This window comes from Camelus ferus, chromosome 12, assembly GCF_009834535.1.
Source record: "Camelus ferus isolate YT-003-E chromosome 12, BCGSAC_Cfer_1.0, whole genome shotgun sequence".
NCBI lineage: Eukaryota > Metazoa > Chordata > Mammalia > Artiodactyla > Camelidae > Camelus > Camelus ferus.
Window position 1 is genome coordinate 5,754,055 of NC_045707.1, and position 19,043 is coordinate 5,773,097.

Below are 19,043 nucleotides of genomic sequence, written 5' to 3' on the forward strand. Positions count from 1 at the left end.
AGGACTGGCATAAAAAAATTCAAATCTGTAAATCTAAAAAACACTTAAAATGTGTTAGTACTAGAAAGACTGGATCAAGACGGTGAACTGATCCAGTTCAAAACCCACTTCTGCCTCCTCCCCATTCCAATCACTAATGACAAAAAAGATTCATATATAAAAGTGTTGTGTAGAAAAGCAGAGAGGGGTCTGATTGGTGGACCAGAAATTGACAGCAGAGTGAGGCTGTTTTGAAAGAAGAAATCATAGACCAAAATGCACAGAAGATAAATACGGCAGGTAGAATAATGATCCCCTGAAAGTTGACCACATCCTAATCCACATGACCTGTGAACACATTATATGGTAGGTTGCTGATCAGCTGACCTTAAAAAAGAAGACTGTTCTGGATTATCTGAGTGGGCCCAAAGTAATCATAAGGGTCCTTAAAAATAGAAGTGTAGGTGGGAGTGAGGCAATGTGAAGACTCAACCCATCATTGCTGGCTTTAAGATGGACAAAGGGGCCATCAGCCAAGGAATGGCAAGCCAGAAAAGGCAAGGAAATGGATTCTCTCCTGGAGCCCCCAGAAAGGAACGCAGTCCTGCTGACACCTTAATTTTAGCTCAGTGAGCCCTGCATCAGACTTTTGACCTACAGACCTACCAGATATTAAATTTGTGTTGTTTTAAGCCACCCAACCTGGTAATTAGTTACAGCAGCAATAGAAAACTAATAAAGAGAATTACTACAAATGGTGGGGACAAGCACTGGGAAGCAGAAGGGAGCTCTGGGATGACTTTCTGGGTGACTGGCTGGCCCCATGACAAACAGCCAGGCAATCCGGCTCCCACTGTCACACCTTGCCAGGACCAATGCCCCCTTTTCACCACAATCCCCGGAGGCCAGCAGCAGTAAACAGGCCCAGGAAGAGGGAGGGGTGTGCAGTGGCAAGGAAATAAAAAGCTTACTAGTTTTAAGGAGAGGATACACACACACACACACACACACACACACACACACACACACACAAATTTATTCAAGGCTTTGTCAGAAAACCTAAGTTTAAATGTGAGAATCAAAAAGTTAAGGCTGAAGTGGCAGTTTCCATTTCCAGCAATATGTTGGCCTAGACCACACACTACAGAGTACCTAGAACTGTTCCATAAAACATAAAATACTTTTCAAAATTTAAACTAGCTAAACTTCACTGGGGCAAGAAAGAAGAGTAGAAACCCACAAGGTTCAGGCTCTTTGGCGTTGGTTGCCTGAGGATTTTTTGCCAGTCTAAGTGATAGAGGGGCTTTATTATTATTTTTAATTGAAGTGGAATTCACGTAACATAAAACTGACTATTTTAAAGTACGTCCTTCAGTGACATTTAGTACACTCACAATATTGAGTAACCACCACCTCTATCATGTTCTAAAATATTTTTATCACCTGAAAAGAAAACTCTGTACCCATTAAGCAGACAGTCCCCACTTCCCCCTCCACTCAGCCCTGACAACCACTAATCTGCTTTCTGTCTCTAAGGATGTATCTATTCGGGACATTTCATATAAAAACAATCGTGCAAGATGTGACCTTTTGTGTCTGGCTTCTTTCACTTGGCACAGTGTTTTTAAGGTTCATCCACCTTGTAGTATGTATCAGTTCTTCATTGTCAAGTAATATTCCCTTCTATGTATATACTATACTCTGTTTATCCATTGAAAATGCTTTGGAATGAGTTAGAGGTAGTGGTTGCACAACACTGAATACAGTAAGTACCACCAAACTGTACACTTTAAAATGGTTAATTTTGTTATGTGAATTACACCTCAATTTTTAAAAATTTAATCCTCACAACAACCCAGTGAGGTAAGTACTATTATTCTCTCCATTTTCCAGATGAGAAAAAAGGTACTAAGAGGTTTTACAACTTTTCTAAAGTCATATACTTTGCAAGTGGCAGAACCAGTATTTGAATATAGGCAGTCTGGCTCCAGAGTCCACACTTAACCATTGTTGTAATTAAATCTTTTAAAATATCACTAGTATACTTTTAAAAAGGTAATATAGTAATATGAGACCTATTTTGTGTGTCAAATATTTTTCTGTGGACTAGTCTAGACAACCAGCACAGAGCCTGGCATAGCATAAGCCCTGAGCTTGTCAATAAATGCATGATTGTATTCACCTACAAGTAAACTTAACATCCCTAAGAAAATGTATTCCAAATGCTAAAGGTAAATTTAGAACACAGCTATTCTGTACATTGGGGACACTGGGGACTCTGGGGACTTGCTATATTTGTCTCCTCACCAAGCAAACACACAGATGACTGTTTTCATAAGCAATATTACCTGAAGGAAAATATTTATTATATATGCAAATCTTATGCCAAGCTATATAATCATACGATTTTTCAGAATTTGAATTAAATTCCCTTTTTCATAAATACCCAGTGTTTTGTTTTTAATCTAAGAGTGTCTGTTCACTTACATAAAATTTGAAAGGACAAAATACTGGGAAGATAACTACAATGTACAATAAGTTTGCACCAGCGAAGTATACAAATCAATCCATTATTTGGAGTCCCACAGAATTCTAACCATCTGAGTGGGAGTTCTATTGCTGACAACAACTACAGTTGAAGACTCTGTTTCCAGAGAAGCAATCTTAAATCTCACCAAAACCAAACATTTTTAGTTACAACAGTCTAACAACACCCTCTGGCATTTAACCATTTGGTGCTGGCATAACAAATTAATTCCTACAACGCATTGGTACCTGGAGCTGGAAAAGCCTTTAGAGGTCAAGCAGCGGTGCAGACCGTCCCCTGTGAATGAGGCGTCGGCCTGGGAGGTAGAGGTCTGCCCAAAGCCAGGATGGCAGAGGCAAAGCTAGATCCGAGGTCTCCTGTGCTACAAGTTCTTCTGCTCCCTGTTCTACCTCAATCCTCAACCTATTTCCAATTAAGACATAAGTGACTTTTCATGTTTCCACTTGTAAAAGTGTATACGGTAAATACCTACACACACAGGGAACCAAATTTTCATTCTCTACAAATAATTACTGAAAACATACTACCTGGCAGGATGTTCTGTATCTATATCGTCTATTTTATTAATTTCTCTTTATTACCGTCCTTTTCCTTTGCTTGGGTTTATTTTGATATTCTTATCTAACTTCTTAAGATGGATGCTTAGCTCATTGATTTTTAAGTCTTTCTTCTTTTCCAAACTTGATTTTAAAGCTACTCATTTCCTTCTAGGTATTTCAGTTGTGTCCGACGAGTTGTTTTCCTTACAACTCAGTGGTTTTTCATATATTCACAGAGTTGTACAATATCCACTATCTAACTCCAGAACATTGTTATCACCTTAAAAGGAAATTGGTATCTATTAGCAGTCCCTCACCATCCTCTCTTCCTCCTACACACTGGCAACCACTAATCGATTTTGTCTCTGTTTTGCCTATTCTGTACATTTCATGTAAATGGAGCCAAACAACACGTAACCTTTTGAGACTAGCTTCTTTCAAGGCTCAACCATGTTACAGAATCAGAACTTCATTCAATGGGCAGAAGACCTAAATAGACATTTTTTCTTTTGTTACTTGTGTTTTTGGTGTTATATGTAAGAAATCACTGCCTAATCCAAAGTCATGAAGAGTTATGCCAATGTTTCCATCTAAGAGTTTTGTAGTTTTATCCCTTTGTTTAGGTCTGTGGTTCATTTTGAGTTAATTTTTGTGTGGTGTGAAGTAGGGGTCCAACTTCATTTGTTGCATGAGGAGATCCAGTTGACCCTGCACCGTTTATTGAGGAGACTGTTCTTTCCCCATTGATGTTCCTTGGCATCCTTGCCAAAAACCAACTGAACGCAAATTAGCTTGGTTTGTTTTCTGGACTCTCAATTCTGTTCCATTGATCTACCTGTCCATCCTTACACCAGTACCAGTCTCTTGATTACTGTACCTCTGCATTAAGTTTTGAAATTGGGAAATATGAATTCCCCAAGTTTGGGTTTTTCTTTTTTTTTCTTCAAGGTTGTTTTGGCTATTCTGGATTCCTTGCATTTTCATATGAATTTTAGGATCATCTTACCAATTTCTGCAAAAAAGCAAATTGAAATTTTGATAAGGACTACACTGAACCTGTAGATCCTTTTGGCGAGTACTGCCATCTTAACAGTAGTGTTCTCCAATCCACTTATTCAGGAAATATCTTTCCACTTATTCAGGTCTTCAATTTTTTTCAATGATGACTTGTCATTTTCAATGTAGCTACACGTTTTAGTACACACTGTCTGTACTACTGATCAGTTCTAAAGGCTTTCTTATTTCCATTACGATTTCTTCTTTAACTCACAAATCATTCAGTAATGTGTCTAATTCCCAAACACACATATATATATATATTTTTTTTTTCTTACCTTTTTTGTTATTGGTTGCTAGCCTGATTGCACTGTGGCTCAAGAATATATTCTGTACAATTTCAAAACTTTTTCAAAATTTAAGTTTTGCTTTACAGCCCAGTAAATGGTTAGTTTTCACAACTTTCCTGTGTTTGACTTGAAAAGAATGTGTATTTTACAGTTGTTGGGTACAATGTTCTGTATACATCTACTAGATCAAGTTTGTTAAATATATATTCAATCCTCTATATTTTAGTTTTTTCCTTCCTTGTTTGTTCTATTAATTACTGAAAGATATATTTAAATCTTCCACTTTGATGATAGATTATATATTTTTTCTTCAAGTTTTGTTAATTTTTGCTTTGAACATATTTAAACTGTATTACTGGATGAACACAAAATTATTTTCCTGACATACTGGGCCTTTTTTCTCTATGATGTCATCCTCTTGATCTCTAGTAGTCACTTTACTATAAAGTCTATTTTGTTTGATGTTGACAGTTTTGATTACTATTTGTCTGACATGTCTTTTCTCACATTTTTACTTTCAAACTTTCTGTATCTTTTTTAGACGTATCTTTTATAGTTTTTTCTTTTTAAAAACCAATCTAGCACACACTTTTTAAACTGAATCATTAACAGTTATTTGAATTTATAGTTAGCACCTTATTTTGTGCTACATGTCATAATGCTCTATGTTGCCTCTTCTGCCTTTTCCTGCTTTCTTATTTAACCAGTTTCTAATAAATTTTTGGAAGTTACATATGTAGTTTCTAATTCTTTTACAAGCTATCTAGTAATTATAACATATACTCCTAACTTATCAATTCTAAAAATATTCATCTGGTTTATCCTCCTCCTGAACAATATAAATTTAATTCTGCTGACTCCCACCCACTTTCATGCTACTGTTATACATCTTAATTCTAACTTCTTTTTTCTTTTTAATGTCCACAAAACATGCAGTTAATTTGTTTTATTACTTGATAGTTAATATTTGTTCACATTTAGCCATGTACAATATTCACCACTTCCTCTACTCTTTCTTCCTTCTTCCATCTCATACCTTCCATCTGGGATCACCCACCCTTTGCATGATGAACAATCTTTAGAATTTCTTCTAGTGAGGATCTTGCCAGGAGAACATTGTTTCTGATGGCCTGGAAATGTCTCTATTTCATGTATGTTTTTAAATTTTTCCTTGGATATAGCATTCTAGGCAGAAAGTCATTATCTCTCAGCAAAATGAAGAAAACATTCCACAGTTTTCCTAAGATCATTGCAAATGAGAATCAGGTGCCATTATCCTTCAGCTCATTAATTCTACCTTCAGCTGTGTCTAATATGTTGATAAACCTGTGCTTGAATTTGAACCCATTACTCAGCTGCAACAATTATCAGTTTATAGCTATGCATTAAATGTTTAAATTTAAAATTTTATTTGATCAAAGTAAAGCATGCACATAATTTAAAAAGCCATGTAATATAAATGACAAAATAAGTAGTTCCTGCCCATTTTACTCCATCTGCCTCCCCAGAGACGATTATTTTCTTTTAGCTATTTCTTTTGGAATTTACACATCTCCATAAAATTTTAAAATATCCTGATATCTTTTGGTTCATCAATTTTAGCCATTATTTACCTTCTATTATGGAGGGTAAGACTCTAGCTTTCATATTCTTCTCTGCCTCCTGTGTCATCATTTTAAGAGTTATGATTTTTGCTTAAATCAATATTTAGTGTTCCCATGACTACCATGAATCAATTTTTAAATTTTCAGTTATTTTACTTTCCATATCTAAATATTCTACTTGGTTAATTTTCAAATCTGCTTAGCCAATCTTAGTGTCTTGTTCCTTTACATATTTTCTAGCCTTTTTTTAGATTACAACTGAAAATTTCATCTTCTCCTGTCTATTGCTGTTGCTCCTGTCTATTGTTCTTGTTCATAATGCCTTGTTTCTCTGTAAGTTTTCACTGAGCTCCTCATTTCCCTTAAATTTCTATTTTAGGGCATTTTTTAGACCTCATTAAAGATAAGTATCTCTGGAAAAGATTTCTGCCAGGCACTCTGGAGGCCCACCAACCTAGAATCACTCCAAGTTACTGGCTGTAGGTTTCCAAATCATATAAATAATGAGAATTCAGGGTGCAACCTAAGGGAGGGCTTATGGCTTCAAAATGTCAATGGTGATTTTTCTCTCTCAAATTAGCACCAAGGTTGGAGACAGCTGATTTTCCCAGCAAGGAGTAAGATTATTTCGCATTTCCCTTTTAGCATATTCCTTTGGGATTCCAAGTTTATGGGTGATTCCCTACTGGACTTCTTGTCTTGGACAGAATGGGCCTTTTCTCTTGTTCCCTGTATCTCTGGAAGCTACAAATCTAAAGCTCTGTCTACCTGGCTAAGCAATTCCTACAGGGCAGACTGCCCTCCTTGACTCTGGGTCCTGACCACTCACTCTTTAGTTCTGAGAGTTCCTTACTTTCTTGTCACATTATCAGTGCATTTAAGAAGTTATTGTTTTTTTAAAAAAATTTTGTTTTATGAAGGGAGGTTTTCAGGAGAAGGTGTGATAAGCTCCTTAGTTAGAAACAGAAATCTCATTTTAAGTATTTTACAATGGACTACTGATAGTCCTAGCAAATAAATATTTTAACATATTTGTGAATGTCTTTATTCCTTTGCTGTTTATTCTATTTTGTTCTTATGTCTTGATAAGATTGTAAAAGGGCAGATTGGTAATATATTCACATTTTGAATTTATAACCCTATAGCATTTAACACCCTTCTATGTTCCTTCATATATAACAAATAAACTAAGAAATGGATTCCTAACAATCCCCCTACCTCCAAAAAAATTATAAAATTTTGTAGAGTAACAAACACTAAACAGAAGTAAATCAAAACAAACATAAAATAGCTACTATTTTACCCTGGATATAAAAAAATAGGAAAATCAAAATCAGGGAGGAAAAACTCCAGAAATCTGAACTTAGGCCCTTTGTACATAAGTATCTGATCAAAAGACACCAAAGGTCTTTTAGGGGGCCATTCAAGTAGCCTCAAGAGCATTCAACCTGAAAGACCAGAGCACAAATACAAATACTACTTTAGCAAAGTACATCTCATTTAAAACACTAAGGACTTGAATCAGTTTGAGTGGCAGGTAGGAAAATGGAGAAGGGATATCTACCAGAACTTTAAAAGAATCAACAGGATTTGCTGACTTACTGGATATGGATTGTAAGAGAGAAGAGAAAGTCACAAGAATGAAGATGCCATTGACAGAAACAGGAAAGTGAAAAGAGGGATATAGTTTTTTAAAAATTACTAGTTCAGTCTTGGACATAGTGAATTTCAGATGATGAAGAATTAAGTACTCTCCCATTTGGGTTCTAATGGTATTATGCATCCTGTGTACAAAATTCTACTACAGCAATCACTGTACTGTGTTTAACTGTTAATGAGTTTGTCTTCCTTGTTAAGGCTATGGCACCTCAAGGGTAGGAACCCAACAATTAATTAACTAATAATTAATTAATGATTAAACAGGAAAAAAAACCTTCAGGCAGTTGGCAATACCATACTGTAGCCTAGGAGAGAGATCACAGCTAGAGATACAAATGGCAAGCAGAGTCGTATAAATCTCTCAGCCTAAGTTCCTGGGCATTTCTGGCTCTCTCTACTGTGAACAAGCCCATAGCCAGCACCTGGATTCCTTAATAATTTACCAGCTCCTACATCTCAGGTTACATTGCCAAAACAGATGATTTATTCATTTTCTGGACTATGTCTCCCCTATAAAAGGTCAATAAATATCCAGTCTACTTTTCAATTTGGCCAACACAAACACACATGGAGTTGAGCTTAACACCACAAAGTCAGAAGAAACAGCAGGGTAAATCTGGTCATGACTTGGTTTCCCAAGCATGTGCAATCTTATGGGAATAACAGGCAGGGACACACATAAACACAGAGGCAGAGTATTATGCCCTTTAAGCATGAACAATGATGTTTGGGTTGGCCTATCAACCAAATTCAATCATTTTCAAAATGATAATTCACCCTTAAAGGATGAAAAATAATTTTTAAAAATGCATGCTATTTCTAAAGTCTGTTTCCAGAGAGGCATCTAGAAATGGCAGCTGAGTCTCAGCAGCACCACTGAAATCGGTGTACAACATCTCCTAACGGAGTACATGGCATTACTGGACAGAAGGATTCTTTTATAAAGAAAGAAAAACAACTAAAGTTACAGTCACTGGTAGATCTTGAGCTAATGAAATTCCAAAGATGAAAGCCACTTAGGCTTTCATATTCAAAAACGTTATTCCACTTACTCAGAGTTGAATGTCTTTCCCCTTGTATAACAATCAAGCTAACTCTCACACCTATACACAGATACACAAGTTAAACAAAAGGCCTAATGGAAAACACACCTGAGTGTGTAACAGAAAGAGCATGGGCTCTGGAATAAAGCAAACCAAGGGTCAACCCCTCGCTATCGTACATACTGCATAATAAGTTACATCAAATCGCCATGCCTCAGTTTCTTCATTTGTAATTTTGAGACCGATACCTAACTGTGGAAGTTCCTGTGAGAAGTGAGAATTAACTTATGCAAAGACCTAGCATCACACCAGGGACACAGCTGTAACTCAACAAATGTTGCTTCCCATGTATCCTTTTCATGTAGCACCTTTTAGCACTAGGGCTCAATACTAATCAGGGCCTTAAAATTAGTAATGGTTACCTAAGACCCTTCCCAAAAAGTAATTGTTACTTAGTGTAAAAAAAAAAAAAAAAGAGTAACTGCTCTTTCAGAAGGAGTTTCAAGAAGGTAGGAGAGTTAACAAGGTAAAATACTACAAAGAAGTAGAATCAAATAAGAATTGGAAAAAGAGTCAGTAGACTAAGCCATTAGGAAGTCAGCGACGGCCTGTGGTTCCAGTGATCAGAGGAAGATGAGGAGGAGAGGCCGTAAGTACAAAACAGTCATTAAATAAACTTAGTATAAAGGGAAGGAGAATGAGCAGCCCCTAAGAAGAGGGCACCTCTAGACCAGATTGGTGTGGTTTTATCACAGGGCAGGGCTGAAGGGAAGCGAACACTGGAAGAAGATGAAAGCAATAGGAAAGAAGTGAAAATTAATGGAGCAAAGTCCCAAAAGATAACTGGAGATGGTGAGCTAAGAGGGGAGGAGCAATATCAAAAGCAGCAGAGACGAGCTACATCTCAGCTTTTCCCGAGACCAGCAGCACAATACAGGAAATACTATGTACAACTGCAGTTGATGCTGTAGTTAGAAAAAAAGGAAAAGTGAGAAAGCTCATTATATCCAGAGCAAAAGGTGAGACCACCTTCTACAAGTGAATAGGTAGTGTTGGCTATATGAAATGAGAGAAAATTTCAATTCCATTCAATTTTTGAAATTGGGTACAAACACTGTATTTTAAGAATATATCTGAAAAAGAAACAAGTGAATTATGGCCTTACTACACTATTACAGGCACTGCGTTAGGTCCTCCACAAGTGTTAACCACATTTACTTCTCAGGAGAACCCAGTAAGTGAAGTGTTATTGTTCCCATTTTATAGCTGGGAAAACTCAGGTTCAGAAAGAAAACAGAAATGATCCGATATGATATGGATAGTTATATTTTACTCCAAAACCTTTTTCTTTTTAGCAATTATACCATATTTATTTCTTTAAAAAAATAAAATCATAGACTACTGTATGTATGGCAATACAATTTTCTTTATGTTTTTCTAACCTAGGCATAAAGAAGCAAATTAAAGTTAGAAAAATAATTCCAATAAAGTCTACATAAGAACCTTTAAGATTAAGAGTACTGAACTGAAATGACCCTTTTACCTAAAAAGTTTACTGGGGGCAAGTTGGGAGATGAACAGGCAGAATACAGAGGATTTTTAGGGCGGTGAAAATATTCCAAATAGTAACGTATTTGTGGATATGTATGATAAAGTCTATCGAAACCCATAGAAGGTACAATAAATACCAAGAATGAATCCTACTATAAACTATGGACTTTGGGTGATTATGACCTGTCAACGTAGGTTCATCAATTGTAACGTATGTACCACTCTGGTGGCAGATGTTGACAATGGAGGAGGCTACACATGTGTGGGTGCAGGGGATATATGGGAAATCTCTGTACCTTCCTCTCAGTTTTGCTGTGAACCTAAAACTGCTCTAAAAAATTAAGTCTTAAAAAAAACAGCAAGGAAGTAAAGACAATACAAGAAAGACTTTTTCTGATTACTTCCTTTTAAGATTTCTAAACCAAAGTATTATAATGCCCCTCAGATATATACCAACCTAACTTAATTCTATGAGAATCTGAGCAGCTAGATTCAAACTCTGGGTCCAGATGAGCCAGCTGTGGAAAAGAAAACCTTTCCAAAGAAAACTGAACATTTAAATGGTTAGAAATGTGGTTTAAAATGTTCCTGATGAACAATTAATGTCCAAGTACCTCCAGTTTGATTATATGTATGTATACTTAATATTTAATGTCACTTTTTTTTCTGATAATCTAAAGATATTCAGAGGCTAGTTTTGAACTAAACAAAGGGATGGGAGGAAAGGGACAAGTAGTGTGAAGAAGGGAGCCTATGCACAGCAGTGGTAGAGCAGCAGAGAGGGGAGACCTGGGTTCTATATAGCCCCAGGCCTATAACCAAGTAACTTCCTGGTAACCCTGGCAAAGTCACTGAACACCCCTGTTTCCACTTTCCTGTCTCTATACAAGAATAAAGATACTTGTCCAAGAGCCTCAGACACAACCCTATGAAGTGAGTACTATGATCTTCCCCATTTTACAGATGAGGAAACTGAGGCAACAGAGGTTGAGGGGCATGCCCAAGGTCATACATGTGATAAGTGGCAAAGCTGGGATTTGAACTCAAGCAGTCTGGTTTCAGGGTCTACACTTTTTAACCACTCATTATACTGCCTAACTATCAAAGTTGTTATAGATGTGAGAAGCTAAGGAATTCTAAGTACTAAACAGTATTATTAAATCTAAACTCAAACAAGTTAGGATGCATAAAAATATTAGAAAACATAGTTGTGGACAAAAATGATTAATAGCTTTCACTTATTGGGCCCCTATTATGTGTTATATAGTAATAAAAACTGTTTTACTTAAGTAATTTTTATTAATGTTCACAGAAACCTGTGAGGTTATTGACATTTAACAAATTAGAATCAGAGTTAACTAAACTGAATCTTAAAATAGAGGTTTTTGTATCTAATCTATAAATCAATGAGTGACATTTGGGAAGTCATTTAACCAAACAATCCCATAGTTTCTTCATAATGGAGTGGTTGGAGGTCTTATTAACATTTACATTACACTAAATATTTACCATAATGAAAAGTTAGAAATAATGCAAATGTCCATTAATTATGGAATAATCATGTGATAGAGTATTTTATATTAAAAAACCCCAATGATTTCTCAAGTCTTTTTAATGACATGATATAGTGGGTATCTGATGTTCTGGGCCACACAGCATCATTCCCTTTTCCTAAGGGTAGGCTGGTTTTCTTTACCTCTTCCCATGGTGCACAATCTTGGTAGGATTGGTACATCCTGGTGCCCACCCTCCACTACAATAGGTGAGCTCCTGAAGGCTCCTTCTGCTAGACCTTTCCTTTTCCCACCTGTTACAAACAAGGGGTGGGCACATGACCTTGAACACAGCTAACAAGGACTCTCAAGCTCTGAATCTTGAGCAGAATGCTGTAGGGGCAGAAGAAACAGGGACAGAATCCACTGATCCTAGACACTTTGAATGCTTCAGAAATCTTTTTGGAGGCTACTGGTTCATTCCTAGTCCGAGTCTTCAGCCTCCCCACTGATCCTGGGAACTCCCAAAGAGCCTGTCAGTCAACTTCCATTTTGTTAAATCACTCAAAGTCTGTTTCTCCAGCTTGCAACCAGAAAACCCTAAATGTCACACATGGGAAATGCTTTATATCCTGAAACAAACACACCAAGAAAACCCAGGATGTGACACTCTAGTCATATAAACAACAATAAAAAAATAACCTATTTGTATATAAACACAGAGAATGAGGAAGATACAACCATTTCTTGACATGTACTGTTTCTGATAAACTTTAACCCAAGCTTCTTGGTGTAGTACATGAGGCTCTCCAACTTCAGTCACACTCTTCTACTCATCTCCTACCTTTTACACCAGCTAAGCTGAAGGTCCCTGAATACTGACTTACACACTACAGCCTTTGAACACACTTTTTGCTCTGGCTAAAAGTCTACTGCCCTCCTATTTCATTTTACCTAGCAAACTTCAACTCCTTCTTCAAGACCAGGTCTAAATATGTCAACCTTGGGGGCTTCCCATCACCTCCACAGGTACAGCCCACCACTTCTTTCTAGGTACCACCACGGGTCTTGTCCACACTTAGGAAGAGTTCCTGAGGAGACGGGCTCTTCCACTGACCTTTCTATCCAGAAGGGCTTGTGCCCAAGGTAATACATGTGATAAGCGGCAAAGCTGAGATTTGAACTCAGGCAGTCTGGTTTCAGGGTCTACACTTTTAACCACTTGTTATGAAGGGCTTGTACAGAAAATCATCAGGTTCTGTTTGGTTTCTACTTCTAAAAGGCAGGTAGTGAGTCTACATGGTAAAAAGTCTACTGTACTGTTAAGTGTATGAGCTACAGAGTCATACAGTTGCACCTAATTTTCTCTTTTGTTATCAGTTGGAGAAAAGGGCTCTGAATAAGCCTTCTTACAGAATTCTAAGGACTGGAGTGTCTGGGTTTTGAGTCACAGAACAGTAATAGGTAGAGTGGAAGGAGAACTCTTCCATATTTCTGTATGACTTGAATTTTTAATAGTCAGCATTTATTCAATGAAATGTAATTTTTTAAAACAAATTATGTAATTTCATTTTTTTTTAATTTTCAAATAACCAGTAGGGAAAAGAGAAGTCCCAAGGAAGTTACTGATTAATTATTATCATTATACTTCTAAAGTTTGTTTCAGCATCTAATTGCCCCAATCTCACTTTCCAAATTCTAGACTAAAAAAATCTTTTAATTACAAATGTATATTTCTACAAATAAAATCTACCTTTCAAAGTTAATCTAATAGTCAAAAATATAAAATTATAAATCTAATTATACTCAAAATTTTGAGAATTATGTACACGTGAGGCCATTAATTATATTATACAATAGTCATCAACTGGAGATAAAGCATTCTCCTGAAACAGCACAATTCTGTTTTTCAAATACTTGAGTTTATCTGCAATTAACACCAAAGTGTGCCATAAAATACTCAAAATATTTTAATTTTTAAAGAGTGTGTGTGTGTGTGTGTGTGTGTGTGTGTGTATAAAACACAACACCACACTCGAGGGGAGAAAGTGTAGAACTTGGAAGGAAGTGAATAAGCAAATATGAAACTTGTCAGCTCAGAAAGGTTGTAAATCCACATCTTAAATAATGATCCAACAATCTTTTGGAGAGAAGTAGCAACTAACTACTCCAGGCAATCTTGGCGTTTATACAAAAGACACAGAGCTGGTGAGGGAAATGGCCAGGTTTCGGACCCAGGCTGCCTGGCTCAAGTCAGGCTCTCACGCAATCAAGTGCTCTTAACCACTATGCTCTCCTTGATCACATCAAAGCGCTGGTTGAACATCACAGCTGGGACATGTAATTAAATATGAGGGATTACCACAATACTATACCATTAAAAGCAATGCAGTTTTTCTCATCAAATTTATCATCAAATGTAGTAACATTTTTGTGGTTAAATTTTTCTCCCTTTGGTAGCAACCAGAAGAAAGCAGGGTCCATGTTGTATGGTTTATCCTTAACACAGAAATTTGAAAAAGAGTTTGAGAACCACTCTTCAGCATGATAGTTCAAACAAACAGCAAAATACAATGCAATTTCTCATTCAGGCATGTGCTAGAACAGTACTGCCCTGAGGGGAAGTAATAGAAAAAAATTATTCTTACGGAAGTATATCTATTAGATAGTCTAACATAGATTACGGGAGAAAGAAAAACCATTGCAAATTCAGGGTGCATAATTTTAAGCAGAGCTTTTAACAAGAGAAAAACAGGCAACAAGGAGAGGAAAAAATAGAAATGTCTTTGCAGGTTAAATAGAGATATACTACCTCTACCCCCCAGTCACTATAGCAAGTCTCAGAAAACTATAGCCCAAAGGCCAGGTCTAATCCACTGCCTGGTTTTGTAAATAAGATTTTATTGAAACACAGTTCTGTGCATTCATTTACTTATTGTCAATGGGTGCTTTCAAACTATCATGACACTATTGAATAGCTTCTCCAGAGACCATACACCTAAAATATTTACCATCTGCCTCCTTAAAGAAAAAGTTTGCCAACCTTTATTTTATTTCTTTCATAGAACTTAACACTATCTAAAATTATTTATATTTTGATTACTCAATTATTGTCCGACTGCCCCATTAGAATGCAAACTTCACTAAGAAAATGACTGTTTTCCACTGTATTTCTAGCACCTAAAACAGTGCCTGGCACGTAGAAAGCACTCAGTAAAGATGTTGAATGAATGGCATTTATTAAGAGAAAGAAAGGAAAACAAATATTTCCTACCTTTCCATTCTCTCTACATGCACTCCAGCTACTTAACCCACCAACCTACCAAAACAGGTCTTCTCAGTTAGCCATTGGATTTAACATGTTGATAAATATGTGGATCAATTCAAAGGTTAATTCTCAGTCCTTATCTTATTTGACTCATCAGCAGCATCTGAGCCAGTTGGTCTACACCCTTCTCCACGTCAGTTTTGCACACCACCTTCTCTTGTTTGTCCTTCTACCCTATTGGCCCTTCCTTAGTCTCCTTTGCTGATGCTATCTCCGTTCCCCAATCTCTTAATGTTGATATGCTCCAAGGCTAAGTCTTTGAGACTTTTCTCTCAGTCCACACTCATTTCTTTGGTGAGCTCATCTAGTCTCATAACTACTCTTAGGTATTTCAAACTTAACTAGTCAAAAACCCAAACCAAACTCTCATTTTTCCCCTCAAAGTTGCTCCTTTACAGTCTTCACCGTATCAGGTAAATAGGAATATTATCCTTTGAGTTGCTCAAGCCAAAAGCTCTTGGGAGTCATCCAACTTTCATTCTGTTATACCCCATATCCAATCTACCATCAAACCCTGGTGGCTCTATCTCAGAAATATATTCCAGGTTAATGATCACTTCTCACCGCCTCCAATGCTACCATCCTGGTTCCCTGATAGTTTCCCTGCTTTCGTCCTTGCTCCCTTACAATCTTTTCTAAAGAGAGCAACCAGGTTGATCACGTTTAAAATGTAAATCAGCAAGTTACTGCATATTCAAAACCTCTAATACCTAGTTACCTATTTTTTACACTCAGAGTTAAGTCTCACACAATTTGGTCCCTGAAGCCTATTTGTCTCTTTGTTCCCTCCACTCCAAACACATAGGCCTTCATGCCGATCCTAGGGCATGTCAAGCAAGCTTCCATTTCAGTGACTTTACACTGGCTGTAAGGCTCTTCTGGTCTAATTGAATGAACCAAGACTCCTTAATCAGGCACTTCCATGAGCTAGTCACATACCTGTGAGGTGGGTGTCAATACCCCCACTTTACAGATTAGTAAAGTCAGGTTTACAGGCCACCTATCTAACACATAATGGAGTTGGGGTTCAACTCCCATTAGTTGCACAGAACACGAGTTCTCAATGCAGTTTTGGGGGCCTTAGGAGGAGAGGATTCAGTGATATTCCTCTGAAGTCCCAATGATTTCAGGCGCATACTCACAACTACAGAAGGATGTGAGAAGAGCAGTCAGAGAAGATGACGAGAACCGGAAGAGGAAGTTACTCAGACCAAAGGTGGAAAGTTTCAAGGAAAAGGGAGTGGTGTCAAATGAAGTGAGGCAACCAGAAGCCCAAGAATCACATTCCTCACAGTAAACCACACCTGCGTAGACAGCAACTCTGATCTTGATTTTTAAGAATGATAATAGTAAAAGAGGTATCTTCTGCCAATTACATTGGCCAGGGGTATCCCGACTAGGTATTGCCACTTGTCTGCAGCAGGTGTATGAAAACAGACTGTAGTTAAGCACGCGATTAAACAACACAGCTTCACACCTAGGTTTTCCTCTAGCCCAGTTAGACAAACTGTGTGTACGGTGCGGGTGGAGTAGGAGAATGACTGTCCTTTACGTTTCAGAAAGCAAAGAAAACCGCAATTATCTTCTTCCTGACCTCCGGTGGGTGGGTGGGTGGGACCACCGCTGCCTACATCTCAGATATTCCGAGGCCAGAGCGGTGGCCGGAGGGCGGAGGGTGAGTGTTGGCCCTCACCCCAAATTCTTCCAGCAACTTTTCGCCTATGCCCCATTTCTCTTCGTCCCGCAGTCACGACAGGACACTCCAACCCACATGTTCTCTTTCTCATCCCCACCCCTCAGTCACATCCCGGGTCTGGACCCAGAGAAGCCCCACACCCCGCAGTGGCCCGGGCGTGAAAACCCCGCCTCACCACGGCTCCTGCCACGGCGTGGACCAGGCTTTCGTAGGACAGCACGGAAGCCATAGGTGCGGTTCCCCGCAGACCTCGCCACAGTTTTCCAGCAGGAGCAGCAGCCGCCAACGGAGTGAGTAAAGAAGCGCCGGAGACCTGGGCGACAGCGTCACAAGCTCCACCCTCACAGGCCCGCCTCCAGAACAACTACTTCCGGTTCGCAGGAAGCCCAGTCTCCCGGCGGAAGGCCGCAGAGGGATGAGGGGAAGGCGGGCCTGGGAACGCCCCTTGCCTCTCATTGGCCCCCGGGGCTTGGGCGGGGCGGGGCAGTGGAACAGCCGGAAATGCGGTACCCACGGGTCAGGCTGGAGTTCGCTCGCGTTGCCGGGACGTGGGCACCCGTGCTTCACACCTACTCCAGCACTAGGGACTTCAGGAAACCTAGACAAACGCCTTTTTTCTCCACTTCCGTAAATGACGAGCGGAAAACAAGCAAGATAAGGGAACTCAGGTCTCTGTTTCTCTGAGACTTAACTGGTTCTTTTCTCTTGCCGAATAATTTGTCACATTTTAGTCAAAAGGAAATAAATGTTGATCGGGCTAGGTTCTCCCCTCTGAAAAACTCTGGTAGGAAGAGAACTTGAGCTTCAGATCAAAATGACCACATGCAAGTGGGAACAAACTAGTTGGCAACGAGGAAAATGATCTAACCTCTTAGTTTCCTCCTTTGTGAAATGACAGTATTAATACCAATAACTCCACTTGCTGTATGGATTACAAATGTTAATTTTTATGTAAACTTACTTTATAAAATACTGAAGAAAACATTTTTCCATATTCCAAAGTGAAAAACCAAACTACACAGAACTAGAAAAACCACATTCTAGCCACTCACCCAGAACACACTGAGAGACCATGTTTCCAGGCCTTCAACCTTTTTTACTTGGACACCATAGTCACGTGTCTCCGCCAGTTTCCGTACTAGCAAGTTTACTTCCATACTATTCTTGCTGACAGCTCTTGAGTGCTTACTACAACCAGGCCCAGTGCTTTACCCCCCTTATGACTTTCACTCCCAGAAGAGGGCCCTAGCAATGTTTACTTGGTCATGTTTTCAAGCAACTTGCAGAAAATATTTTAATCGCGATTGCTTAGGACCCCTTTCCACTTAAACTGCCTTTCATTTATGGTGGTGCTACAGTGACCCCAGCTAAATTAAAGGCAACTTGGGGACACAGTTGAATTTACAGATATCTATGTATTAATATAAGTTACTGCTAGACGTCCTGTTGTAGGAATTGCTTCCAGGAACACTACCCACCCACCCCCACCCCACCCAGGGTCACGACATGAAGGCGTGGATCCAAAAGGCAAACGAAGATAGGATTCTGGTATTGAAACAGAAATCTGTCCGGTGCTTACATTTAAGCAGTGGACCCAGCTCTCATGGACTCCTAATTAAATTGGAAGCTCTCTCAAGAACTGGATCACGCAGCATACAGATATAGAAACATATTTTATGGATACTTCCCCTTTATGATGGTGACTCAACCCGGTATGATTTATCAGAACTCTGATTCGTAGGGCATGACCTAGCACATATAACATGTCCCTGTGTGAAATCTTTTGCATCCCACCTATCAAAAATATTTTGATCAAGATGGAATTTTCTATTCTACCAGACATTGTTAAGTCATGTACTCAAGAGTAGGCAACAGCAAACGTAGCAGTTACACACATACATCATTTATCAAATGAAACTATCTCCATAGTTGTGATGTTTGAGATTATTTACAATCTCTAAGTATCTTTTTTTTCTTGCTCTAAACACTTTTACATCTCAGCATTCCTAATCTTAGTTTTTCTTAGAGGGCCCCTTGAATTATGTAAGCATGAAGACCCACACTACAGAAACGTAAATTTATCATCATTCTGTTCACACACGTCATCAGTATGAGTTAGAACCTAGCCAAAACTGATCATTTCATGTTTCTACACTAGCATATTTATAGTCCAAATACTTACACCTCAACCTGAAAATGTCCTAGTGACCTGAGTAAACTACTTAAGGATATCCTAAATATACAAGATACCTGGATT

The 19,043-nt window shown here is 38.3% G+C and overlaps 1 protein-coding gene across 3 annotated transcripts in view; it reads right to left on the minus strand.

Annotated features, from left to right (window-relative positions):
- SLC25A17 (solute carrier family 25 member 17) overlaps nt 1-17,137 on the minus strand; it is a 63,596-nt gene extending 46,459 nt beyond the window's left edge. The window contains exon 1 of one of the 3 annotated variants that reach the window (XR_004324347.1): nt 16,962-17,136. Coding sequence is in view for 2 of the 3 variants with exons in the window: in XM_032492310.1 (XP_032348201.1) it covers nt 16,962-17,015 (54 nt within the window). In the remaining variant the exon portion in view is untranslated. Of the gene's footprint in view, nt 1-16,961 lie in introns of all 3 variants that reach the window. The other 2 variants (XM_032492310.1, XM_006174714.3) reach the window with 2 other exon arrangements.
- Between the last annotated feature and the right edge of the window lie 1,906 nt (nt 17,138-19,043).